This window comes from Phyllostomus discolor, chromosome 5 (assembly GCF_004126475.2).
Source record: "Phyllostomus discolor isolate MPI-MPIP mPhyDis1 chromosome 5, mPhyDis1.pri.v3, whole genome shotgun sequence".
Taxonomy (NCBI): Eukaryota; Metazoa; Chordata; class Mammalia; order Chiroptera; family Phyllostomidae; genus Phyllostomus; species Phyllostomus discolor.
The window spans coordinates 50,110,991-50,126,381 of NC_040907.2; the positions used below are offsets into that span (position 1 = coordinate 50,110,991).

Here is a 15,391-nt window from a genome sequence, read left to right on the forward strand (position 1 = left end):
GTCTCCTATCTGTGTTACATTTACAGCTTCAGACATATTTCATATAGCCCAAAGGTGTGAGGAGGGAGGTTGTGCCACCGTTTTCCAGGTAAAGGACTGAGATTTAGCCAAGTTCAATTCCAGTGCAACTATGGGGTAGAAATGGGGCGCAGTCAAGAGCTTCCAGCTCCACCTTCTAGCATGCCCTTATGAACACTGTTATGGAGTTACCTCAATACTCTTTATCTTCTCAGATATTAGTGAGGATGTCACAATATCTCTGAATGGCAAAGAACCTTCCATATTCTCCATCCTGAGGTCTTCAACTGGTGGTTAGTATGGCTGCCAGAGTTAGATCCAAACAAATTTTTATAAACAATTTCTTCCCCCCCCTCACCTGAGGACATTTTTTCATTGCTATTTAGAGAGAGAAGGAGGGTGACAGGAAGGGAAAGAGAGAAACATCAATGCAAGAGAGAAACATGGGTTGGTTGCCACCTGCAGTAAGTGCCCAGGCCAGGGATCCGACATGTTCAGGCTGGGGATTGAACCCACAACCTAGGTAGGTGCCATTACCAGAAATCAAACCCGAAACCCTTAGGTTACAGGACAACCATCCAACCAACTGAGCCACACTGACCAGAGCTATGAGCAATTTCTAATGAGTTGCCAATATTTTTAAATTATTAGATTTTTCCATAAAAATCAGAAAAAACGTAACACTGGTTATCAGAAAATGTAACATTTTCTAATAGAACTTAGTAGAGGCAGCTCACTGTATAAACTGGGTGTAATCTTCCCAAATACTGTCATTTAGACTCCCTACTTGCCTGCTGTGGACATTGAGTTTGAGATACTCTCATTTTAAAGCTGAAAAAACTGCAGTTCTCAGAAGTTTCCAGAGGTTTCCAGCTACTTAAGAATGGCAGAGATGATATCAAAGTATCTTAAAGAGTGCCATACCAGCAGGATAGGAGGCATTTTCAATCAGGTGGGCATTTTCAAGCAATTCCAAACATGTGACATACCGTCTTGTTCTCAAATAGCCTGGCCTCATAGCACTACTTAATTCACATTTAAATTACACTGGGAACAAATACATTTCACAATGTTCAGCTCCAGGTTGCAGAGAAAAACATACTAATAGAGGACTGCAATTACTGAGTAATTTCTCTCCGAATCCCTTTCTTTCTCTCCCATTCTACATTAATGACTACCTTTACAAAGAGGCCACATGAGCTTTCAGAGCAAAAGGAGTAAACAGGAGGACATGCATTAACCGGCAGGCTAGTTACCTCCCACGCCTGAGTTTAGAGCTTTCAGAAATGGAATTTTTCAGATGTGCTTCTCCTGCAAATATCAGGGGAACATATAATCTCCCAGAGTCCAGGGGCCGTGGGTGTTGGGGAGAATGGTATTTGCATTAGTCTTTAAGTAAATATCTAGGAGAGGTAGAGAGGGAAGGAAGCATTAGTATAATTCAACTAAGCGGCTGAGGACTCACTACGTGCCAGACATCGTGCATAATGCTTTTACAGGTATTATTTTATCTCATTTGCTCAACTCACAAGGTGGTGAGCAGCAAAAAAGCAAAGAAGGAAACTCACAGAACTGAGTCCACATTTTTTTGACTTGGGTTCATCTGGGTGACGTCAGGTAGACGGGTTACTTATTTAACCATCTTGAACTTCATCTGTTCCTCCTATGTTAAATGTAACATGCTAGGTGCACAATGCAGTTATAGTTCTTTTCTTTTAATTAGACCATGTAATTCCTCCCTGGGATTACATTAATATTGAATAAAATAAAAAAAGCATTGGGGTTTGTGTTAGAAAATTAGGATTCTAGTCCCCACTCTGTCATTTCCTGCTGAGACTCAAGGAAATTATCTGTTTTTTTAATAATTCAAAAAATAATGTATGCACATAGTAATGTAATTCAAACTGTATTAAAGGTTATAAAATGAAGAGCTGGTCTTCTCTCCCCACTAAACTGTCATCCCCTTTCTCAGGGCCAGTGCCTATTAACAATTACTTGAATATCCTTCTAGAAGATTTTTATTATTCATGCATGCACACACAAACCTTCAAATGGGAGTGAATTTAAAATAAATCTTGGAGATACTGTGTGTTGGGCCCTATCACCTCATTATTTTAATATACCGAGTTGGCCCAAGTTGATTGTCATTTAGGTAATTTCCCATCTTTTGTTAATAATAGCAATAGCTGATATTTTTGGATTGCTTACGATGTGCCAGGGACTATTCTAAGTCCTTCCTGTGTATTAACCTTTTTAAATCCCGCCATCCTGGATAGCAACTGCTGTTACCATCCCTTCTTTACATTTGAGGAGGACGATGCCCAGAGAACTTCAGTACTTGCCCCACAGACACATGACAAGCAGTAGAGGGGAGATTCACACATGTCTTTGTCTGCATTCCACATTTGTTAGAATATCTGGCAAATAATGGCTCTTAAAGCAGCAGTCTAGTCAAATTGCACTTTTGAAAGTTCAGTGTAACAGAGTGGAGAATGGACCCATCTCAGAGCGCCTGTCCCACTCTGCCAGGCCTTCTCATTTTCTTCCTTGTCTGCCTGGTTAGACCATGAGCTTCATGCAGCACCCCAAGTGTGGCACAGAGCCAATGTATTGCTGACTCAAATAAAACATTTGTGAATAAGCACTGAAAGGGAAGCCTTCAACGGGGGTGGTATGTGGTAGTTGGGCTGCCTTGCCAAGGGTGAATAAAATTTTGATAGGCAAAAAATGTAAGAAAAATTACCTTGTTGAGGCAACAGCTACAACTACATAGAATGTTTGCAGGAGCAGCAAATGGTCCAAGATGGTTGGGGAAAGGACGCATAATGTGATGGACTCACAGAGAAGACTGAAAAGGAAATGTGGAGGCAGAACGTGAGGGATTCTACTACTCCTCTGGGTTTGTGAGATCTCTTCTAGACACATTTATAATCCTGGAGGACAAAACAGATGAGCAGCTATGAACACACCCGCATATAACCGCAACACTGGTATCAAATGGCTAAATTTATTGAATTTCATTTTACAAAATTGTATTTTTCTCCATATCAGGCTTCTTTTCTCCACTTTTTCGCTTTTCAATGTCAAAGAAAAGGCAGGTTTGTCAGTATCAGTAGCCTGGGAAAACATCATATCAGTTCAGTGGGCATATTTTTAGTTTTTTCATTTATTTTAATCTTTACCAACTCCCTGAATTCATTGTCTGACATATTTATTTTTCTAAGCTCTGGGCCTGTGGACCCAGGTTTATAGATGTAGCTTATAGATGCAATATTGAAATTCATTTGTATGCAAACATACCTCTCAGTGGATTTTGTTACATTGCTGTTCATCTTGAATTTTGTGAGGTTACTTAGACATCTGACAACACATTATTTTAAATACATGCCGACATTTTTCAACACTTGATTGTTTATCCTGGCTAATGTAAGTAATCAAATTCAAATTAGAAGTTAGTTCTGACAGCCACTCTTAATATAGATCAGCACTGTCCAATAAGAATATAATATGCACCGCAAAAATGTGCCACAAATACAACTTTAAATTTTCTGGGAGCCACATTTTAAAAGGTCGAAAGAAACACAAATCATTTAAATATATTTTATTTAACCCACTATATCTAAAATATTATTGTTTCTATATATAATGCGATACATCTCACTTCGGACTAGCCACATTCCGAGTGCAGAAATAACATAAGGCTAGGGGCTACGATGTCGGAGAGTACAAAAGTAAGAACTGTTTGTTCCAGCTCCTTTGAATAACATTATTTACTCAAAGAAGAGTTAGAATGGTTTATAGCTGCCCTGCTCCCATCTAAGCAGTAATAATGTAAACTTTCTCTCTCACTTGTGATTTTGTGGGGAGAGACCTAAGAGATCACCTCATCCCTGACTTTTGTATTCTAGTCAAGGAAGCTGAGACCCATAGAGGTGGGGGAGGGGCTGGGGTGAGGAAGAAGCTGAGAGCACTTGTTCTGCTTCTCACTGCCTCATGGAGTCTCACGGCTGACAGGGGGAGATGGAAGTTCAGCTCCCTGACAAGCACCTGCGAACATACTGTGGAAAGGGACTGAGAACCTTATCTCCCTGCCCAGCCCCACTGACATCACTCTGCCAGTGGGGAAAGGGTGGAAGGAATCTGCTACTCTGGGATGGGTTGGTTCCCCATTCTGGCCTGCTGTCTGGTACAAGACTGGGACATCAAAAACTATCATCTGCTTCCACAGGGCAGGGTAGTATGGGGTGGAAGACCAGCTCGCTCTGTGGTGAGGAAGAAAAGCAGGGGTTTTATTGTTGTTGGTTTTTGTCTGGAGTGAGATGTGTATTGCCAAAAAAGGTTTTCTGTTATTAAACCCTCTTTTCCTGGTTATTTAGCGAGGGAACGTGTGCTTTTTTTTTTTTTTTTTTTTTGGTGGCACTTTTTTTGGTTTGTGCCTGTTGGCAGTTCTAATCTGGAGGTTTCTGCAGTGTCCTGTCCAGGATGCATGGGAGACAAGAAGACTTGAGGAAATCACTGTCAGGTTCTTCACGTCCCGAGGTTCCCAGGCACTCCACTTCTTTCCACTGTTAAGTATTCTCCATCGCGCATTTGCTGTGTTATATCCAGGGTTATTTTATTTGTGAGAGGAATACCTGAAGGAATGGGGCTACTTTGTCTTGGCTGGAACCAGAAACCCCCTAAGTACTAAATCTAAGCAATGTTCTCTAATGCTCACCTTATTTTGTTAAAATTTTTTTCTATGATAGCGTACATACTTTTACTTGTAACCCATTTCTCCCATAGCATTTATTATTACACATTATGAGTTTCCTCCTATCTTCTGGTCACTTCTAAGTGTCCTTTCAGAGTGTCCTCTGGGTCGATATCTTTCTAAGTGCTTGTGCTCCACAGGACTCTGTCCTAGATAAGACATTTTATCTTTTTTTTTCTCTCTCCACAGTCTTACCACCGGCTATATGCTGAAAACTCACAAATCTTCATCTCCAGTCCCTATGCCCAGTCTAGTTCCCATTGGAAACTTCCACCTGGCTATCTTGGCAACTGTTACCCAAAATGTAACTTATTACCCTCATGTACATATGCAAATAAATATTTCTCCAAATTGGCTCTTCCTTCTGCCTTACTGAACTTGATTAATGACCCCCTAGCCTACTCAGGAATCCCATTCAGAAATGTGTTATTTCTGTCTGTTTCTTCCTCTCTTCTAAACTCCAGCACATCACTAGGCTCTGGCCATTTTCCCTACTAAATCATTCTCAGATCCCTTTGTCTCCATTCCTTCTGGCAACACCTAGAGCATTTACACCAAATTGTTTTCCTGGACTATTCTAATAGTTTTAAATTTTCTACTCGCCTCTTTTAGTACCTCTTACAGAGGTTCCAGAGTGATCTCTTTTTAATGAAGATAAGACCAAGTCTGCTTCCGCACTTTAGTTATCCCCCATTACCTATTTGAGACTCTAACTTTGCAGGCTCATCTTGCACCTTTGGCTCCATCCATTTCTGGAAACATGCTGTGATCTCTTAGACCCACACTTTTTCTAGACCTTTTTTCACATTACTCTGTTTCCCTAAAAATGTTATCCTCTCCTTCCCTCATCCACACCAACTCCACTTAAACCAACTCCTACCAGGCATAAAAGATTCCAGCCATGTGATCCCTTGGAGGAAATGTTCTCCCATGTTCCTCGTAAAGTGCTTCTCTTCCTTGTTTCTAACACCCCTCCCCCATGCCTGTTGTGATTGTTGATTTGCTTCCTAACCTCCAATTTGGATTCCACACGGGTATAACATAGAGAACACAAAAGACAGCTATTTGTCCTTTGACTAGTCATCTTGGAGAGAAAGTACTCCATGGTGGTTAAGAGCACTGACTCTGGAGCAGAACACCTGGCTCCAAAAATTGGCTCTGCCACTTAGTGGTTTTATGACCTCTGTGAGTGTTTCCATCTGAAAAATGGGCAAAATAGTATCCACTTCATTGGATTGTTGTGGAGATTAAATAATATAATGTAGAACATGGCATGTGGAAAGATTTGATAAATATTTGCTCCACTGTAATATAGAGATACTGGCATGTAAATAGAATATATAGATATGTGCTCAAAATATTTTTACTATGCATTATGCAACATTAAAAACATGTTTTCTCTTTTCTAAAGGGTAGTATTTGCCACTTGGTAATCCCTTGCTCATCTACAAGAAGCAACAATGAATGCAATACATTTTTCAAGGAGAATTCTCCTGGAAAATAGCCCAGGTAGATTATTATTATTTTTTTTTAGAAATGGAATAACTCCACTGGGAACTTTAGCTAAGAACTATTTTTTAAAATAGAGTGCATAAAAAGCAATATGGTGAGGCCACTTAGGTATTTTCAAGTGGCTGAGAATAATTGCTTTGAAAGTGAAAAAGGAAAATTTTAAATAAGTGACTGTTTAAAATGAGCCACTGAATGGATTTTCTAAGCCCAAACTTTGTACTGTTATGAAATAGATGTTTATGGTTCCTTCTCAGCAATGTGCACGTTCCCTGAAAATCAAGCTATGTGAAACCATGTTTAAAACACATAAATTGTTCAAGGTTTGTTCAATATTTTATGGAAAAAATATCACCAGATTGAGAGCTTCTCCCCTCTTTCCCCAATTGAAAAAAAAAACATTCAAAAATAAGAATATGTATAGTTGTGTATTTGCTGACTCAAAAACTATGTTCAAATATAAAATTAATCTTTTCTAAAACTTGCCTTAAGGAAGAGTTTCTCAAATTTCAAATCCTAGCCATTTCTCCCCTTACCCTCCATCCACATATATCCAGCATTTCTAGAAAGAAGACTTTTGAGGCAGCCAAAGGCTGAGGTTTGCTTTTTACTAGTACCTCCAAGATGGCAACAGTGAACCTCCTCCTCAAAGACCCCTGGAGTTCTTCTGGATGTCAGTCCAGAAAGGATTGTGGATACAAACCAGTTCTGCATTGCAGTGACCCCTTACCACCCCACCCCACATTGGCTAATTTCAAGAGGGCAGGGGAGTCCATGTGTGAAATTCTTATTAAAATCCACCAGAATATGGTTGAAATTTTAGCGCCATTTGTAATTTTTTGTTGTTGTTGTCCAGTGGGGGAAAAAAAATCATTACAGCCGATTGCATGCAGGAAAAGCTTTATTAAGTCACGGAACGGTTATACTTTTTAAAAACTGCTATGCGGAATATCCAAGCACTTTTAAATGACTTAGGAAACTGGCACATTTTTAGTAAGCAAGTTCCACTTTCATAATTTTCTCTGCCCCCACCCTCAGTGCTCAGCTAAAGAATATTCACTTACTTATCTTGTTTAGTATATCTACTTCACAGTCATCTAGCAAAGCTTTTGTTGCAAAAACACATTTCTAAACAATTGAGTACATAATGTAAAGTTGGGTTGGACACTTACAGGACTTGAAAGGTTTAAAAATAATACATGGTAATAGGGTTACAAGGGCAGTGGCATCTTTCACTTCATTTTGGTATTTCATTTTCTTTTCAAACATTAATTTCTGAAGTCTGTCAAGACTTACTTTCCGTCATTCCCTCTTCCAATATCAATGTTATAACAATATGAATTCTCTTGCCTGGGAAAAAGAAAAGATACTAACTTACAAGGGACATTTTTTGATGTCTAGCTATTACAACCCAAACCACAGCACAAAGTCAATCGTACACAGGTGACACGTGACACTGGCGTTGGTCCACTTTCTCTACACACAGTCGGAGAAGGTCGGGCTCCTCAGATCCGGGGCTCACATAATGATGCACTTGCCCAGCAGCTTCTCCGCGATCTTGGGCACCTGGGATTTCTTCTGGGTAGGCTGGACACTGGCGGCAGGCTTCTTCGCGTGGTTCAGCAGCATGTGAAACAGCTCCTGCACGTTGACATCCGTCTTGGCGGAGGTCTCCATGAAGGCGCAATTCCACTCCAAAGCGTAGGCAGCGCCATCCTTCGCGGTCAGCTCCCGGCGGCGGCTGTCGTCGCATTTGTTGCCCACCAGCACGATAGGGTACTTACGCAGGTTTCTACCTTTGATCTCGCGGATCAGCTCGTAGAAGGGCTTCAGCTCATCCAGGGTTTGCTTCTTGGTGACTGAATAGACCAGGACGAAGGCGTGGCCCCTAGCAATGGCGAGACGCTGCAAGCCCGGGTAGCGGTGACCGCCAGCCGTATCGGTAATGTGCAGCGTGCCCATGCCGCGACTGCTCCCCGGCACCTGGTGGTAGGTATCTTCCATAGTCGGCACATACTTTTCACGAAAGTTGCCGCGCACCCATCTCTTCACCAGTGCGCTCTTGCCGACGCCCGCAGAGCCGAGGATCACCACGCAGAAATCTTTGTTTTTCTTCTGGGGCATGACAGCGCGAATGATCAGCAGAGTGGGCAGAGGTCGCAGCCGCTGCATCAGCTTTTCCTTGAGGCCAAAGCAGGAGTTGCCCATGGTCGAGAATTGGCACGAAGATGCGTGCACAACTTATCTGACACTGAACAAGCAGTCGGCGAAGCCTAGGGAGGAAGAAAGGGACAGTGAGAGGTGGGACGTCTAACCTGGAATGTTGTCACAGCGTCCGTCCGTCCGGACAGCTTCTCCCTGGGGACGGTGGGGAGGATCTCTCAGCTCGCTCCCCGGCCCGACAGCCTCCCTTCTCTGAGGCAGAGCCGGGCTCACTGCCCACCCCAGGCACCGACAAAAACAGGTACAGGCACGGAGGCTCGCTGCGCACCTCCAACGAGGATGCCTTACCCGGTGGCTACACACCCGTTATTTTCATCACAACACACGACTCCACACTAACGGCAGAATGAGAAGTCGTTCAAACGGACAGCTTGCCAACCCTTAACATGCACATACCCCAGCGATCTTAACCAAACCTTTCCTCCCTGGATATGCCCTTGGTGTGCTCTTTCCTCCGGTATTAAAAACTGTCAGCATCTCTGACACCTTTCATCACTGCGGGCAACGGTTCGCCGCCTCAGACCTCGCGATCCAGGGTGTAGTCATGGGGGCGTTGAGGGGCACCCAGGGAACCCATATGAGCCAGGATGCTCGGTTCGTTGTACCAACAGATACCCACTTCCCGCAGCAACTGTCTCTGTGTCATCCAGGGACCGTACCCGCTCCGTGGTCAACGCGCCCACCAGTTTGGTAACAACGCGGGCTGGTTCGCCCGCAACAACCCGGGCTGGTTCGCCCGCAACACCTAGCGTTCGAGTGTCGGCAAAAGGCAGAAGATGGCTTTGACCACTGTGCGAAACAGTAATCGAGTGCGCTAGTGGGCAAATACGCTCCTCGCCCCGGGGACGTTGACTGTATCTGCGGACGCGGCACTAATTGCTTACCTGAAGCGGCAACAGGAGCGCAGTCAAGAAGAACCGACGCTCTCGGAGGTTCAGCGAGAAATGCTCCAACTGTTGGACTTGGACCAGAGCATTAAAACCGTGGGGAGGGGGGGTGGGGGGGGGGCGCAGGCTGGGAGATTCCACTTGCACGATACGCAGAGGGGGAGACCAGCCTTGCAAGAATGGCCTAAAACAGATACGTCCCCACCCCTCCCCCCGCCGTGCACCCGGCGTCCCCCACTCATGAGAGCGCCTGTACCCACAGCCCAGGGCTGGGAGGAGTAGCGGGGGCAGATCCTGGATTCACCAGCAGTGGTCCCTGTGGGCTTATCCATATTAGGACTTCTGTTTTAAATGACTGCAGAAACTTCCTCCCGCTTGGATTTCCTGTGGGTTAGACAAGTTCTATATAAACAACTGAGTGGTACCCACTAAAAACAGCAACATTAAGTAGCTATTACATTCATCACTACTCTTTGTAATGTCTCGTTTGATCATCACAAAAACTTAAAAAAAAAAAAAAATCGAGGCAAGAATGTGTGCTGCCTCTAGGTGGCAGCAGTGGCTCCTGGCAGCCAGCAAGAAAACAAGGACCTCAAACCTGCAACTGCTAGCAACCGGATTTTGTCAATAACCTGAATACACTTGAAACCAGATTCTGCTCAAGAAAATTTGTGTGATACCATAGACTGGCCAGCACCTTGATTTAAGTCTTGATTGAGCAGAGAACCCAGTCAAGCCCATAGACTTTTATTCCACAGAACAGTGGATTCTATAGTTTGGGTGTTGTTTTAAGCTATGAAGTTTGTGGTAATTTGTTATATAGCAAACACAAAAATCCACAACATGTAAAACTCTGAAAACAAACAAACAGCCTAACGCAGCAGGTAAAATTACTTGTTCAAGGTTATAGGGTTTGTAAATGATGGAACTAAACCTAGTTCTTCTAACTCCAAATCTTCTTTTACTTGTATTATCTTCTCTTGTTTACTTGTATTATTGTCATTAAGCTGACACTCTATTTCTTACTCATAGTAGAAATTTTTTTCATAGTTTTTTTTCTTACCCAAAGTCACATCTAGTTTGGGTAGAGATCAAGGACTCAAGCTTTAAAGAAAACAACAAAAACCCAGGTTTAGAATGTTTGGGTGTTGTTTTCCTTTTCCTTTTTGTGAATGCACCTTAATATGCCTTTAAGCCGTGGGACCCTGAGAAATTACTTTTTTATAGAAGCGATGCCTATGAAAAAGAATCATGAGGAGGATTCAAGGAACTATTGCCTGAAGCACTATTAGAAAGCATACTTAATGCAACAAGTAATCCATAAATGACAGCTATCAACCTTTGTACAGTATTGCCCAAGTCTATATACACATAATCCTGTAGTCTCTGAGCATTTTAACCATGGCTTTGGGGAAGAAGTCACTACCTCTTCATTTCATCCAATGGAGATCAGATTTCAGTCTGGAAAATACAGCTGGTTCAGGGAGAAATAAGTTGGGGACAGAAGAATTTGGGGCAGGGAGGAAGTAGGGTGTGATTTCCAAGCAATAATGAAATTATTGCCCATTCCTTCTAAACAACAAGGTTCTCTCTGCTTATTGAAAGTAAAGCAACTGAAAAGTCTGGAGGAATGGGCAAGAATAGAAAAGAGGCTCCTGAAAACACTGATGTGGAAGATGAAAAAAAGGTGCTTTTGTAGGTAAAGACACACACATACACACACACAGGAAAAATTAGGGTGGAAAAATATATACTCCAAAGGTAAACCCTTTAAATGCCAGAGAGATAAAATTAAAAGATTATTAAATAGAATTTACAAGGAAATGAAGTAAATATGAAACCATAGATCTTGTACCCAAAATAAGTATTATTCCTCAAAAACTAGTATAAAATATTTTACCTTGAAAAGAGACCTACACTAGGCCAGAAGATTAAAAGAAATGGGCTTGGAGTAAATATCAACTAGTTAGGATTCATAGGTTGGAGGTCTGTCAGGGAGAAAGACAATTAATTGAAACTAACACTGAGCTGAATCACTGTTAGAATTATCTGAGAAGGATTTTAAAGTAGCCATTGTAAGAATACTTCAACAAGCACTTACAATTTTTTTGAAACAAATAAAAAAATCAGAATTTTAGCAAATAAAATGTATAAAAAGGGTTTAAATAAAAATTGTAGAACTGAAAAATACAATAATAGAACTTCCTAAATGGGTTCAAATCAATAGTAGAATGGAGAGGGCAGAGGATAGAATCAGTGAACTGAGGATAAATCAATAAAATTTACTTTATGTAAACAGCAGAGAGACCACAGATGGGGGGGTGAGGTGGGGAGTGAACAGTATCAAGGACATGTGGGACATCCCTACATTTGTATTGTTAGAGTCCTAGAAAGACAGGAGAAAGAGAGGGGGTCTGAGTATTGGAAAATATGATGAGTGAAAACTTCCCAAATTTGGTGAAAAGTATTACCTACAGTTTCAAGACACTGAGAAAACTACAAATTACCAAACCCTATATATACTATGTTTTTTTCTATACACACATACCTATGTTTAATTTATAAATTAGGCAATTTCACCCATAGAAGATTTATTCTTACTGTAGATCTTAGCAGCCTTAGCATATGATTTTTTCATTATTAATTGGAGAACTTTTACTTTTTTACTTAAAGAAAGCACTTTACAGCTTCCCTTTGGCATATCCTAATTGACGTCATCACTACTCTTGTGCTTTGGGGCCATTATTAAGTAAAATAAGGGTTACTTAAACATAAGCCCTGCAATACTGCAACAGCTGATCTGATAACCAGGATGGCTGTCAGGTGGTTAAATGGTGAGTACCATGGATACGACAAAGTGATGATTCACATCCCAGGTGTGATGAGCAGAATGGTGGGAGATTTCATTATGCTACTCAGAATAGCATACAACTAAAAACTTATCAGTTCTTTATTTGTGGAATTTTTCATTTAATATTTTTGGATAGTGATTGACCACGGGTAACTGAAAACTTATAAAGTAAAACCACAAATAAGGAAAAACTACTATAACTGAATTCTAAAAACTAAACATACATACAAAACCTTTTGAAAGCAGCTAGGAAAAAAGCAACATACTACCTACAGAGGAACACTAATTCCGATGACAGCAGATATCTCATTTGAAACCGTAGATGCCAGAGAAAATAGCACGGCATTTTTAAAGTGTTGAAAGAATAGCACTGTCTACTCTAAATTCTACATTTAAAAAAATGGTCCTTCAAGAACAATGAGGAAGTAGTGACATGTCCAGAGGAGCTGAGAAAATTCATTGCTAGTAAATATACCCTAATGAATGGCAAAAGGAGGTTTTTTAAACAGAGAGGAAAAAATAACATAGGACAACTTGAAATTTCAGAAAAGGAGGTAGAATATCAGAATATGTAAAAATAGTAGTAAATATGATAGACTATCTCTCTTTTCATGAGTTTTTACAATCATATTTGATGACTGAAACAAAAAATCATAACAACATCTGATAGTCAAGGCAATAATATTAAAAGATTCTACTTCTGGGAATTTATCCAGACAAACCCAAAACACTAATTTGAAAGAATATATGCACCCCTATATTCATTGCAGCATTATTTATAATAGCCAAGATTTGGAAGCAGCCCAGGTGTCCATCAGTAGATGAATGGATAAAAAAGCTCTAGTACATTTACAGAGTACAATACTACTTGGCCATAACAAAGGAAACGCTACCTTTTGTGACATTATGAATGGACCTGGAGAGATTATGCTAAGTGAAATAATTCAGTCAAAGAAAGACAAGTACCATATAATTTCACTCATATATAAAATTTAATGAATAAAATGAATTAAGAAACAAAATAGTGACAGACTCATAGATAGAGAGCAGGCTAACAGTTATCAGGGATCAGGGGTGAGGGGATTGAGCAATAAAGAAAAAAAGGAGGGAAAAGACTCATGGACATAGACAACAGTGTGGTGATTGCTGGGGGAGGGGAGAGTGGAGGTGGGTGGAGGAAGGTAGAGATGGATAAATGGTGATGGATGGAGACTTGACTTGGGGTGGTGAACACAATACTCAACATAGTGTACTGATAATGTGCTATAGGATTAGGCACCTGAAACCTGTATAATTTTGTTAACCAGTGGCACTCCCAGCAAATTCAACAAGAAGGGGGAAAAATTGGGGAAGACAAAGAACTTAGAAGTAGGGTTTCCATACTCCATTCAAAATGGTAAAATGTTGATACCAATAGGGTATGACAAGTCACATATGTACATTGTGATATCCAGAACAATAACTTTTTATATGAGATACATTCAAACACACTGAAAGTAAGTTAATATGGAATCCTAAAAAAAAAAAGTGCCAGTAACCCACAGAAGGGTGAGAAAAGAGAAACAGATGAAAACTAGAAAATAAATAATAAAATTGCATACTTAACCTCAGATACATAAAAAAATTACTTAAATGTAAATTGTGTAAACCACTTAAAATATAGATTGGCATAATGAATTAAAGAAAAACAAAAAGAAACACAAGCTAACTATATGGTGTTTGAAGTGAGAAGAAACTCCCTTTCCATTCAATGAAATAGACAGGTTGAAAGTAAAAGGATGTGTCTATACAGTAACACGGAATATGTGGAAACCAAAATTAAAAACACAAAATTATTTACAAATTACTTTAAAGAAAAATGAAATATTTTGTATATGCTTAACAAAACACATTAAGGATTTGAATGTGGAAAATTCTAGTAAAAGAAATCAAAGAAGACCTAAAAAGATAAAGAGACATAATATGTTTATGAGTTAGAAGACTCAGCTTAATAAAGATGTCAGTTCTCTCCAAAATGATCTATAGGTTTAATGTAATTCTGCTGAGAATCCTAGCAAGATTTTTTTTTTAGTGAATATAGAGAAGCTTATTCTAAAGTTCATATAGAAAGGCATAATACACAGAGTAGATAAACACTCTTGAAAAAGGAGGATACTTGTTATTAAGGCTTACAATATAGCTACAGCAATCATGACAGTGTCATTTTGCTGGAAGGATAGACACAGATCGAGAATGGCATAGAGAACCCAGGAATAGGCACACACAAATGTGCCCAACTGATTTTTGACAAAGGCTCAGAACAGATTCAGTGCAGGAAGGATAGTCTTTTCAACAAATGGTGCTAGAGCCATTGTACATGTGTAAACAAAAACAAACAAGATATCTCAAACTAGATCTCACATAATTTAAAAAAAAATGAATTCATGATAGATAATGCAACATGTACAATAATGAAGTTGTCAAAAAAAAATCAAACGAAATCTTTGGGACTTAAGTCTAGGCCAAGTTCTTAGCCTTGACACCAGAAGCAAATCCATGACAGAACAATTTAATAAATTAGAACTCTAAAAAACTAAACTTTTTTTCTTTGTGAAAGACCCTGTAAAACTAATGGAAAGAAAAGATATACACTGTGAGAAAATATTTGCAAGCCACATGTCTGGCATAGAATTAGTTTATCGAATATATAAAGAACTCTCAAAACTGAATAATAAAGAAATCTAATTAGAAAATGGGCAAAAGACACAGACATTTCCCTGAAGACAATGTATAGATAGTAAATAACCATATATAAAGCTTTTCAACATCATTAACCACTAGAGAAGTGCAAATTAAAAGCACAATGAGGTATTTTTACACATCTATCACAATGGCTAAAGTGAAAAATAGTGGTAACACTAAAAGCTGATGAGGATGCAGAGAAAGTGGATCACCCACACATTGCTGGTGGGACTGTAAAATGATAACCACTTTGGAAAAGTTTGGGACTTTTTATACAAGTAAACATACAACTGAACATACAACCAGCAGTTGCACGCTTGGATATTTATCCCAGAGAAGTGAAACACTTAAGTTCACACAAAATGCACATCAATTTATATGTGAATTTTGTACACAAATATTTATAGCACCTTAATTCAGTGATTTTCA

The 15,391-nt window shown here is 40.0% G+C and overlaps 1 protein-coding gene across 1 annotated transcript; it reads right to left on the reverse strand.

Annotated features, from left to right (window-relative positions):
• Positions 1 to 7,163: 7,163 nt before the first annotated feature.
• DIRAS3 (DIRAS family GTPase 3) lies at positions 7,164 to 9,476 on the reverse strand. The gene is made up of 2 exons (XM_028512044.1): positions 9,388 to 9,476; positions 7,164 to 8,553 (listed from the first exon to the last, which is right to left on the reverse strand). The coding sequence occupies exon 2, from the start codon at positions 8,486 to 8,488 to the stop codon at positions 7,799 to 7,801; it is 690 nt and encodes a 229-aa protein (XP_028367845.1). The 5' UTR covers positions 8,489 to 8,553; positions 9,388 to 9,476; the 3' UTR covers positions 7,164 to 7,798.
• Between the last annotated feature and the right edge of the window lie 5,915 nt (positions 9,477 to 15,391).

Excerpts from the sequence above, each read along its gene's own strand:
- DIRAS3 (XM_028512044.1), bottom strand. The coding sequence starts at position 8,488 with ATGGGCAACTCCTGCTTTGGCCTCAAGGAAAAGCTGATGCAGCGGCTG.